The 12,191-nt window shown below is 44.2% G+C and overlaps 1 protein-coding gene across 3 annotated transcripts in view; it reads right to left on the bottom strand.

The window, feature by feature from the left end:
- Positions 1–12,191, bottom strand: part of gpm6bb (glycoprotein M6Bb) — a 34,098-nt gene that overhangs the window by 13,101 nt on the left and 8,806 nt on the right. Inside the window, exon 1 of one of the 3 annotated variants that reach the window (XM_053439720.1) lies at positions 4,516–4,714. The exons of 1 other annotated variant lie outside the window; for it this stretch is intronic. In XM_053439720.1, the coding sequence (XP_053295695.1) occupies positions 4,516–4,564 (49 nt within the window). In that variant the 5' untranslated portion in view covers positions 4,565–4,714. Of the gene's footprint in view, positions 1–4,515; positions 4,715–12,191 lie in introns of those variants that run through there. One more of the 3 variants, XM_053439721.1, reaches the window with a different exon arrangement.

Here is a 12,191-nt window from a genome sequence, read left to right as displayed (position 1 = left end):
AGACTTGCTTTACAGGCCGTCCATCCATCCAGGTTGAATGTGTTGGTTTGCCACCTCCCTCTCTCTCGTGTCACTTACCGGGTGTTATGCCTAATAACACAATAAATCCGAGGTCGTATTTTCACAGCTGGACTCAACATGTTGGCAGGTTAGTATAACTCTGTTCTGGCTGACTGAAACAACACTGGCACGCGGACAGACTCGCTGCCGTGGTTCAACTATTAGTGACCTCAGGAATACGGCTCTGTTCACAAAAGGGCCTCTGTGCAAGCTTTAGCCTCGGCATTAGACATCAGGGGAGACAGAGACAACATCAAAGCTCAACACCAACTTCAACCGGTGCTGCACAAGGCACCACGGGGACGGCAGTCAAATAAGACTTCTTCAGTGGATGGATTCAAAGCAGAGGTGGGATTATGAAGTAACCCTAGGATCAGTGGGAAGTTTCACGTGTTCTTACCAGTCACTCTGCTGGGTTTGAAGAAGGGTGTAGGCCTATAATTCAGAATGAGTTCTTCACACCATCGTATTTCTTTGCATCCATCTAATAATTCTAGAAATCTCTCTCCGTCTGTCGGTAGCTCGTACATCTCGAGAACCGTTCATCTTAACGGTGTCACACTTCTCATGTGTATTGTTACGAGCCCCAAAAAGTACAGAGTCAACTTTCTATATTAATAATCAGGCTACGAGCGCTCTGAAGTTTCTCCAAATGTCAAACTAAATCTGGTTCAAAGAGCATGTTCAATTCTGCATTTAGACTGGTGGGTTACATGTTAAATGTTACATCTTGTAAGATCATGTAGACTTGTTTTGTCTACATGATCAACAACCAGTATCATTACAGTCTACCAGGCAGCAAAATGAAGACTGTATTCACTGTGCACTGCGTGGGATTAGTGCAGGAGTACAGGATATTGCAGTGTAAACTTCAGCTCAAATCTTCCTCCTCCACAGGCAATAACAGAAGGAGCCGGTGACTCTAAACAACAACAAGAAGCCTGTAACTAAAGGGATCTTGCCGGCTGGTTCGGAGCAGAGCACTGTAAATGAAAATCACGCTTTTTCCCTCTGATGACTTTCACATGCTCCCTGCCTAATAGACCTGGTTAGACCTCCAGCCGCCCCTAGACTCTGCATTCGTCATTTCATTGCTCCTGTGCATGAATGAGGGGCGGAGAGACAGAATGAAAAAGGTCTTGAAAGAGAGAAACACAGACAAATTAGTGACTGTTTGCAATGACAATGTCAAGCCTTGCAGCAAAGGCTAGACTTCAGGATCACGAGGAGCGAGGAAGAAAAAGCTGCTTGTGTGAGAAAGAGTGTGTCTGTTTGTGTGACAGTGTTTGAGGGAGATAGAAAAAAAAAAGAGACCAAGAAAGAGTCCAAGAAACTCTGACACAAAGAGCCAGTGTCTGCAGCCCGGGACTGTCCATCACACTGGACTCTCAGGGGCCATTGAGAACGGCAGTGAACCACGGCCCTGCTCTTCCGGCCCAAAGGCTGGAGGCCCAGGACAAGCCCACCGCTGAGCTCCATCCTGTGTGCCCCTCCAGCACCGCACACAGCTTGGCCACAATGCAGCCCGAGCAGCCACTTCACACTCCGGGAGGATCCTGTTATTCGAAGCATCTCAAGTCAGCCAATGTGTGAATCAGATGGCTCAGCGAGACGAACAGGAGTCGCAGGTTCACGGGGATACCGACGGGCAGACAGACACAAAACCCCTTTTTCCACTGGTCAAAAAAACAAACAGCCGCTAACATCCGACTCTTGTCTGCATTGGGAATGGATTCAATCGGCATTCACTCCCGGGTCAAATACTCCTGTAGTAGACACAGGTTTTTATCTGCTTGGCTCTGATCTACAATGATGGAGATGTGAACCTGCTGATTTGCCCACGTTTAAAATACTAGCCCACAAGCCACCAGGACACTTTGATTTCGGGTAATTTAGGCGCCCAATCATTGAGGGCTCCGTGGCTCCAGTCCCCACACAGAGTACCAAACACCCACATGTGCCGGCATACTGTCGGGGCCAACTTCACATTTATATGATGTCCAAACTCTAACCACCAATCAGAGCGTCACTCCAGAGGATCCATCTTGTGCAGTAAGATAGATCAGCGCCAATGAACGCTAGAGTACACAGGATTCTTGCATTATTGGAAATGCACGTGGCCTATCCAATAATGAAAATATGGTAGTGAACATGGAACGTCATCACCACAAAGCTGAAATCTTCCAACAACTGCAGGGCCGTCAGTGGGAAGTAAAAAAACACATGTCTAAATCCTCCTTTTACTGCAGAGAAGAAAAGATTTCTAGAATTATAATATAGTTTTATTTGCACACCAGACACAAGCCAGCTCGCAGACACCCAAACAAAAGAAAAACCACATGCAAGGATGTATAGTAAGGGTTTACATTTCATATACAAAGAAAATCCCAAGCGCACAAATAAACACACATGGACACGCGCAATTTGAGACTCTTCCATCTAATCCATGAGCCCTGAACAACAAACTGGCTTCCAGCTCCATTGAAACTGGCATTTAGGTTTAATCTCACATCCAACCTCATTGCAAACAGATGTGTCTGTTTACAGCTAATGCTTAAGTGTTGTTGTTTGCTGCTCCGTTGGGGGCGAACTGCCAAAACACTATTTATGAGAAACAGGCTCATTTTCCACACTCTCCACTTCGAGAGGAACAAAACTTTTTAAAACGCCATAATGGCTGTAATGGCCGCTCCCAAGGGACGGGGGAGATCTGAGCCTGCAAATTTGTCGAGAGTGGTCTTGCTGTTTACTTATCCAACATCGGAAACTTACTCTGTCTCAGCTAATTGCTCTGTGCGAATGAGGCTGAGAGAAGTGTGGGATGATGATTAATGTATTCACAGACAATAAGAGGCAATGATGGACATAATGGTCAATATTCTATGCGCATTTGGAGGAACATTCAAATCTCTCCACTAACAGGCCAATGTCAAAATCTCTCCATCAACATTCCCGACCTGGCCCGCGGTTTATAAGTGAAGGTACAGCTCTTCATAAAAGGACAGATTAAGGCGCCAACGTGGTCTGAGGGTTTGAGGCGCCAACCACGTAATTACAACATGGCTGGCCTAAGTCAGGTCGGGCCGGGGACCTTTGTGCCGTGTCCTTCGACCCCATCTCCCTCTGGCCTCATTTCCTGTCAGACTTCTACTGTCTGCTCTTTCATAGAGCCAGAAAATGCCAAGCAAATATAGAAAAAGAAGAAGACACAGCAATTAAAAGCTGGCATTGGCAGGTACGGGAAATAATGAGAATGTTGGAGGTGTTTAGTAAAGACATAGAAAGCTGGAGTCGGCATTGTGGTGGAACTTTTAGTTGATAAGTAAAGTTAGAAAACCCAGATGAAAAAGATGAGAAATGGATGATAAATAATAATAACTTCATACAATTAGCACTCAATGAAAAACAAAAATAATAACAGTCATAAAAGAATAAAGAATAAAAACACTCACACAAATCTAAGCATGACCACACATTAAAATAATAAAGCTACAATGAGGTGATGGTAAAGAAAGTTTCAGGTAAATAGATGGATTTTGAGAATTGTAATGCCAAAATTTGTCGAGAGACAATTGTTGTTTCCAGCTGCTCAAATGTGAGGAATCGCTGCTTTTATATCTCTGTCAAATTTATATTTCTTTCTTATCTGTCGGTAACTCTGCCTCTGGGTGTGATGAGCGGTTCTGACGGATTAGACATGACAGGCTTTTACTACTATTGGTCTGGCATTATTAGATTACATGTACAAACTAAAGAGCAAAAAGAAAAATCAATGTCTCCCTGCTGATTTCTACAAGTAGGCGGGGATGAGTAAGTTAATGACACTGTCGCTTCAGTGTTTGCAGCCCTCATGACTTTCTGTTTGTGAGACTGGGAACAGCTGATCCATTTATCTTCGTCCTTGCCAGCCCCTCATTCGCCTCATCCATCATCTGTCCACCCCGAAGGAACAACTCAAACGCACCCTGAGCTTTGATTGATCTGCCGCGGATCCTGCAACAGGCTCAATGTCCTTAGAAGTGACACTCGTGAGATGATGACCAGCGGCAACACACACACACACACACACACACACACACACACACACACACACACACACACACACAAAACAGCCTCACCCCCTGCAGCAGTGTGTGACTTCCACTAATTAGATCATAAAACAAGCACAAAGCAAAAACACACTCCACACATGACATCAGCAGCAGGTTTACAGAGACAGCGATGCACGATTTGCTAATAAAATATAATTTGAGATACATGTTCAAGTTTCGTGAACGCAAACACTGACACAAGGAGGCTGCTTTGACGTTTGAAAAAAAAAGAAGCCCCTACTGAGAAAGAAATCTACCCAACTATTGTGCTGAGTGAAACCAAGCAGCCTGGAGTAGGTCAAAGCCCCAGTAAACACAGCGGTGAAAAGATCTGCACTGGCTCTTTGTCAGTGCTCGTTGGTACCTCTTTTGTCCGGACCCTGCTCCTGGTTTTCCTCTGATGGAGTTTCCATGGTTGGTTTTCTCCCATCCAGCAAAAATGCTTCCTTGCAGCAAATTCTCTCTTCCTCTCTGTCCCTCTGTACTCTCTCCTCTCTCAGCTCTCTCAGCTCTCTCTCTCTCCCTCTCTGCTCTCTCTTCCTCTCTCCCTCTCTCACTCCTCCACATTTGCGTTTCCGTCTCGTTCACCGCTCCACTGTACATCACAGTTCCTCTCCAAGATGCGGAAGAGGTTCTCTAGAGCTTATTTGCATGGAATTCACTACTGGTGTCACTGGTGTACTGATAAGAATTAAAAGCATTGCAAATAATCCCAATGATAGGACAACACTTCTATAATGTCCATCATTAAAATCCAGTTTCACAGGTAAATAGTGTGGCTATTAGGAATCTCATGATTGGTTTGGGGGATTCATTGAGAGTCAAATGAATTTGTCCTGTTATTGACGTAACAATCATTGTACATGTCCGGAACACTGAGCTCCCTCGCTTGTATTACAATGAATAGTAACCCCTGAAGAAAGCAGCCTGGTGAGAGCAGGCTTGTTATATCAGTGAGGGGAGCGTAGGGGGCCCCTACTTTAGTTGTGGGTGAAAACCACTCTTTGCTGCACAATCACCTTTTTCTAATTCATGTGTGTGGGTGTGTGTGTGTGTGTGTGTGTGTGTGTGTTCCTTCATCTCCTGATTGGCAACGTATGCCCTCTGCTCCTGCAGCATACATTAGCAAACTTTGACCGCTGTCCTTCCTCCATCTGGTGGCTCTGAACTCACATAAAAAAAGGGCGACAGGAAAGGAAAAGCAGAGCAACATTTCCTAAACGGGGAGAACGAGCGTCCTCTGGGCGGATATAAACACCAGAGGAAACACGATGCGAAAATGGAGGAGAAGCGGAAAGGGGTGGAAAAGTGAAATGTAATTTAAGACGGGTCAAGGAGCTGATAAAGAAGGGAGAAATAGGAGAATGCAACCAACACAAAGGGGAGGATGAGGCGGTGGGACACGACCTGTCAAAACTAACAGAGACAAGGGGAAGATGGACGGTGAGAGACGACCAGAGGAACAGACACTGAGAGGGAGATGAGGAGGAAAAATCTTGGCCTGTGTTTGTTTGGCAACAGCCGGCTGAGGAGCCCCAGGGGCATGCTAATGAGAGAGGGGCCTTTCAGCGGTGAGGGGAGAGTTCTGCTGGAGAGGGGGCTTCTCACGGATACCAGACCTCAGAGAGGAGAGGGATCAGCAGGGGAGGGGGAGCCTCGGGGGTCAGGGAAGTGAACTTAGCGGGGATCCCACAACAACAAGTGCCGCACTAATCTGAAAGCTTTTTCAGCGTTCGCCCTGTAAAACGCCAGGAGAACTGACATCATCCTTGTAAAGTGTGGGGGGACGGAGCCCGTATATAGACGTTATGGTTCTTTGAACACTTTATAAGAGACATACAGCTGTTTTGGAGGTGGCCGACCTTGTGTTCGCTGCATTAATTACACTAAAGAGCTTGAGTGAAGCTCAAAAAGACGACTGAATGCAAATCACACTAAAGCAGCTCAAACTTACCGATTATGCCACAGTCAAAAACAACGTGATGTTCCATCTGCAGACCTTTAAGAGTGTGGACAACAAGATGTTTGAGTTTACTGCAGAGAGGATTTCAGCCTCTGGGAGGCCATTGCGAGAGCTAATGTGAAGCCCCACTCCCATAAAACTTAAAAGAGAAACAGAAAAATTGAGGAATTAACAGGAATTGTATTCAGACTGCATAAAAACAGCTTAAACAATGCCCTCAAAATAGGTTCAACAACAAAGGGAATACTGGTTTGCAAAGTAACTACACCCCCGCAGCGAGGTCGAGAAATCTTTATCAGTCCCCAAAGGACAATTTGTTGCACAGCCAGCAATCAGTGCATGACAAAACAGAGTACAATGTTATTAAAAAAAATATAAAACAAAAAAAAGTCAGTAAGTCTCCTTTAGAAGGCCAATGACAGCAGGGACAAATGAGCTTTTAAATCTATGCGTCCTGCATTTAGGCCAAGAGATTCTGGGCCAGAGGGAAGCAACATAAACTCTTTGGACAGTGGATGGCATGAATCCGACAAGACAGACTGGTCCTTCCTCAAAGATCTCTTCTTGTGTGAGTCAGTGACGTGCCAGCGATTCTACTACACATTTTAATGATGCCTTGCAATCGTTTTTTCATCTCTTTGGGACAATAATCCGAAACCGAGAGAGAGATAAATATGAAGTCATAGGTGTATGTTTTTATTGAGTCTTCTCAGCTTTCTGAGAAAAGTTTAGTGAGAAAGTGTCGTCAAAATGTCAAATCAGTGCAAACAGCTGTGGAAAGATGTTCATGATCTGTCTCTAAAGGAAAATAATGATGATCGTTTTTATCAGTGATTGTGAAACGTTCATATTCTTCTTCTTGACCTCTGCTTCAATCAGACACATGCCTGGAAAGTCAACTGAGACAAAAGCTTATAAAGCTGATTGGAGAGAAAAAAAGCTTTGCTCTTTGCCTTCTGGAGCAGCAACAAGTCATAACAGGAAGAATGAAGCCCATTAGTTTAATACATTTGATTTTAGTTCAATCAGCAATATCAAAAATATAGCTAATGGCAAATGGATCTGACATAAAGGTTATGACGGCCATGCAGCACAGTACAACTGTATGAATATCATTTGACGTTAATTGGTATTCATTCAGCTAATGAATGACCCAGTAATTGTGAACCATGAATGAACGGGTTGGTTCAAGGGATCCAACGATCAAATCAATGATCATCGTGTTTCCTTTAGGATGGGAGTCGTCAAGTCGAGTGATACCACTACATAACAACACATACTTAACTTTATCAATGGTAGTTATATCATTTAATGATGTGATACCCATCACTAATAAGATGATATGAATGGCTAATAATAATAATATCGACGATGTTGCACGCTTAGTAGTCTAACGTTGGCATCCATCGAGAATTCGGTTTTAATTTTGGTCCAGAATTTAATCTGCTCCAACTCTCTTCCACAGCGAGTCAATAACTTCTGTCTGCTGTCGTCTACTTTATGTTTATTGGAGCTTTTTGCTGAAGCCGAGCTGAGAGGGTCTGTAAAACCAAAACAATAAAAAATAACACATGAAAAAGATTAAAGCTGTGTATTTGTGTATTTGTCCCTCTGATAAGTTCATTTCATGTCATATCATCATTTAACAAACTGTGTTGATCAGTGAAGCTTTAATTGAAATCGATTGACAACATGTTATGTAAAGCAGTGATGAATGAATGAAGAAAGGCCCATTCAGAGCAGAAGACTGACCAGACTAGTGATGAGACATCACCATGCTGCTGTCACCAGTGCAGTGTCAGGCTGAGTGGCAGTGGGAATAATCATGTGAACGTCGGAGGTGAGGCCCTGAGTGCGGCGTGCTCAGCCACAGTGCGAGACAGCGCCACTCCCCTACTTGAGGACACAATCTGAATGATGATGAAGCTCATACAAATGGAGTGGGGAGGGGGATTCGTTGTGGGTCAGCCTTTTATGCCGTGAGAGACTGGGAGCCCTGGGAGCTCCTCAGTGTTCAGTCACCCGTGAGGACCTGCACCCTGCTCCGCTCACACTGGTGGAAGGATTTCTCAGGGAGTGCAGTCTGTGTCCTGGGCCCCAGCGCCCACTTAAAAACACTGACGACAGACTGAGAGAGCTCAAGATCAACTCCAAAGGCTGTGTGGAGCTATGACTGATTGTGAAGGACAAGGTCTGTTAAAGAGCAAAACAATAAACCAAACCAACCGTCAAAATATCCCCAAATATTTGGCCGCTCTTGTCTAAAAAGCTTCCATTTGTTTTTAAACTGGGAATCCAGAGACTATGAGATTTGTGTTGATTCCTCTTTGGCACTCTGTTGCAGTCAACATCATTCCAATGAACTGTGGTGGAATTACTGACCTAGATTCACAGGCAGGCCCTCTATAGGTCAATCTGTCCTGTATGTCTGCCATCATGTTTGACGTGATGAGTCCAAGTCATCGATTGGTTTACAAAAGCACTGCACTCACCTCAAAACCCATTATTCAGATCCATACGCTTGTTCGCTGACCCATTTCCCCCCCCCCCCCCCCCCCCCCGCCCCCCTGTAGGTCAACAGCAGAACAAAAATAACACAACTTCTCTGTGACTTTTACTGAACAATTCAACATATGATTTATTATAACACTCCATAAAATGTATGCCCCAAATTTACCCTATAAGTTAAACTTATTTTGCCATATGATGAAACAATCTACTCTACAGACTCTGCATTCGTAAGAAAAAGGGATTCTTCAGTCTGCAATGGAAAATAAACATGGCAACTGTCTATCATTCACTTTAGTAAGACATGTGACTGTGAGAAAGACAACCACAATGGGCTGAATTATAATGAGGCCTGTAGTTCCTTCTGGCTCGGTCAAACCACTATAAATTCAGAAGAATCAGGAAATTCAAATTGAGGGTAAAAGGTTTAAAGGCATTTAATCCCTTTATGGTGAAATAAAGACTTTTCAAACTTTATAATTGACCTTAAATGAGTAATTTGGATTCGGACTAAGTTCCAAACCCGGTGGTATCGAATGTCAAAATTGTGAAAAATGTCCATCCCCCCAAATGGCTGGTTAACTATTACACGAGAAAAGAAGCAAGGGTCTCCGCCTGGTAGCTTGACTCCACCAACCAGTCAACTTGAAGGTCACAATATCTCCTTCTCTTCCAGAGTTATGTGAAATATTGCCCTTCATGTTAGAATTGGTGGATTCATTCCTGAGTTCGGTCCTTCAGAACGACCTTGACCTTCGTCTGCCAACATCTGAACATTTCAGCCTTGGGTCGAACTGAATGTTTGTGCTGAATTTGAAAAAGAAGAAAAAAAAAGACCTGAAAACCTTTCGGAGATATCATGTTCAGGAGAAATTGGCCGAATGGACAGACAACCCGAAAAAATATTTCCTCTTGTCAACAGCCAACCTCTGTGGGAAAGCATAAAGGGCAAATTACCTCTTTTTCCCCATAAAGTCTGGAAATCCAATATATCCTGCAATCTGTGACTGAAAAAATGTATTATAATTATAAGATAGTTTTAATGCTTTCCTCACCACAGGAATTGAAGTTACTCGCCTAAATTACCTTTGTTAGAGTATTTCACCATTCATCCAACTGAGAGTTTATCAGTTCCGATATTCAATTTTTGGATTTTATGAACCCAAGACCTCATAATTATAACCTGCAAACATCCAACCTCAAAATCCAAGCACTAAACCAAACTCCTTCATCCTTTATTCTAATAGAGACATTCTTAATGACTGGACATTTCTTCTACTGTATAAGTTCCATGTTGATTTCTTTTTGTCTTTACTGTAATTATGAGTGTTTGACCAAACAATGCCCTGGGTATCTGACTCAGCACTTCACTAATTGCATGTTTGTGTTACTATTGTGTTGGGCCTGGAAAACGAAGCGACGCTCGCTCGCGGATGCCTGGCAGCCATGTTTTTTTCCTTTAAAAGTGACCTCACTTGCCTGACTCTCTGGCACCTTCGCAGCCACTGCGGTTTTGGCCTATGAGCCTGTTGCGGGGAGAGTGGGAGACACAGATGCTTCATATTATCCTGGCTCCCATGCTTATATGGGGCCTTGGAAACAGCCACCATGGCTTGGCCGGACAGAAAACCCCATTGCAATATCAAAACCTAAAGAGTTTCATAATTTCAGTTTGGAGTCAATAGAGCTTAACGAAGCCAGGAAACAGAAAGAGAAACTTGGAAACGAGTGAAAGAGTGATACAGACGGAGGGAGGGAGGGTAAGAGGAGTCGTTCATAATAGCCGTTCCCCACGACCCTTTATTAAGGCCGAGAACTTTTACCATTTTACAGGAAAGTATAGGTCTTTGCATAATTGTTTGTTTTTAATTCACTGTGTATTAAATGTTTTAATGATGCCTCAGGTCCAAGAGAGTCTTTGCCGTCTTTGTGGTCTGCTCGCCGAGTTACATTATGGAGCCAGCGAACCGGGAGCCAGGAGGAACTGCAAACAAATACCTCCATTATATCTCCATTATCCAGTTAGAATAATGCTACATAATAACTTCTTGTCTATTGTGATAAGAATAATGAAAATACCCAAATACGCTGGAATAGATGAAAAAATGTGGGTTGAAAACAATTTTCTCCCCGGGGGATGACACAGCAGCAGCAGTTTCTCTTAATGGAAAAAGGTCCATTCTATAAACAGGCAAGCACTTAGCAACAATGCAGCCTCTGATATTACCAAATGTGACGATAAACGTACACTCATTGTTTACGGTGTCGATTCTTAAAGGTGCAACAGCAAAAAAGATTCCGGCCACTTGGGGGCAGTTGACGTTTTGAGCCAATATGTCAAAGATACATTAGCAAAAAGTTTTCTATTCACATACATCAGTGACCGAGCACTGTTAGCATTGGCACATAAGCATGGCCATGTTTTGGAACACTTAATGACTGTAGGTCCAGGCTACGTTGTTGAACTACATTGGGGTCCTGTTGCGTTGCTCGCGCTACTTACAGCCACTGAGCTCAACTTTTCATTTGGCAGCGGAGGCACCAGCCAATCAAATCATGGTTAAACAAATAATCTAGCCAAGCGCTAGTGTGAGCCAATGAGATCAGGTTAATACGAAAGAGGAGGCACAGGATACAGGTGTGTTTGTCTAGTGTTGGATATTATTTCTCTTGCACTTCTCCTTAGAATTGCATCAATAGCTTGCATTAAATGTTTGCATGAAAGTCGGCTATATTCTGTCCCGAGCACGAAACTGTGATTTTGTTGTTACGACACAAGGACCACTGTGTTTCTTCTAATGCTACTTGAGTGATCTGACAGCCTGAATCCTCATGGAGGGAAATGTATTTGTTTTATCTTGTGCTGCACAGACTGAATACAAGCATGGATATCCTGCATGCAAATGAAGCAAAAAGATAACAATTTGATGTCTCGGACTCTTTTGTGTCCATCTCACACGGTCAAGAATCTCCACACATCAGATGTTCTCACACTCAAGCTGCTGTGATGGCAAACAACACAGGGCTGGAGACCGTCCTTCATTTCCCTACTTGTTGCCCTGTTGCACGGTGCATAAGCATGTGAACACACACACACACACACCCACACACGCACACAATAGAGTCATAATGAAGCACAGAGACGTGAAGACAGCAGACGAGACTCTCCAGCTAATCTGGGGGTTACTTCCCATGAACAGCCCCCACACCCTCCCCCAGCTGCTGGGATCCCTTTCTCTGCATCGCTCCCGCCGGGCCCATTGTCCCCTTGCCTCACGCTGCTAACCTATCACCCCCTGACCCGAGACTTTACCCTTTTCAAACCCTCCAGCACAATCCCATTCCTCCTTTCAGCCAGGCCTAGTAGCTGCCCTCGTCGGACCAGCCAGCCAGACCCCACCGTGTCAGGATTCACCGTCAGCGCTATGACAACAGGGCAGCCAGCGAGCATATCACTTTAATGCAATTGTTCCGTGAGGCGCTCCTTCCCGTGGCTCTAAGCCCTGCGTCCTGGGGACGGATCCTGGAAGGACCGAGAGTCGTTTGTAACCTGAAACTGACACCACCAG

This window comes from Pleuronectes platessa, chromosome 14 (assembly GCF_947347685.1).
Source record: "Pleuronectes platessa chromosome 14, fPlePla1.1, whole genome shotgun sequence".
NCBI lineage: Eukaryota > Metazoa > Chordata > Actinopteri > Pleuronectiformes > Pleuronectidae > Pleuronectes > Pleuronectes platessa.
The sequence above is the reverse complement of the archived record's forward strand: the minus strand, read 5'-3'. Positions and strand labels throughout refer to the sequence as shown.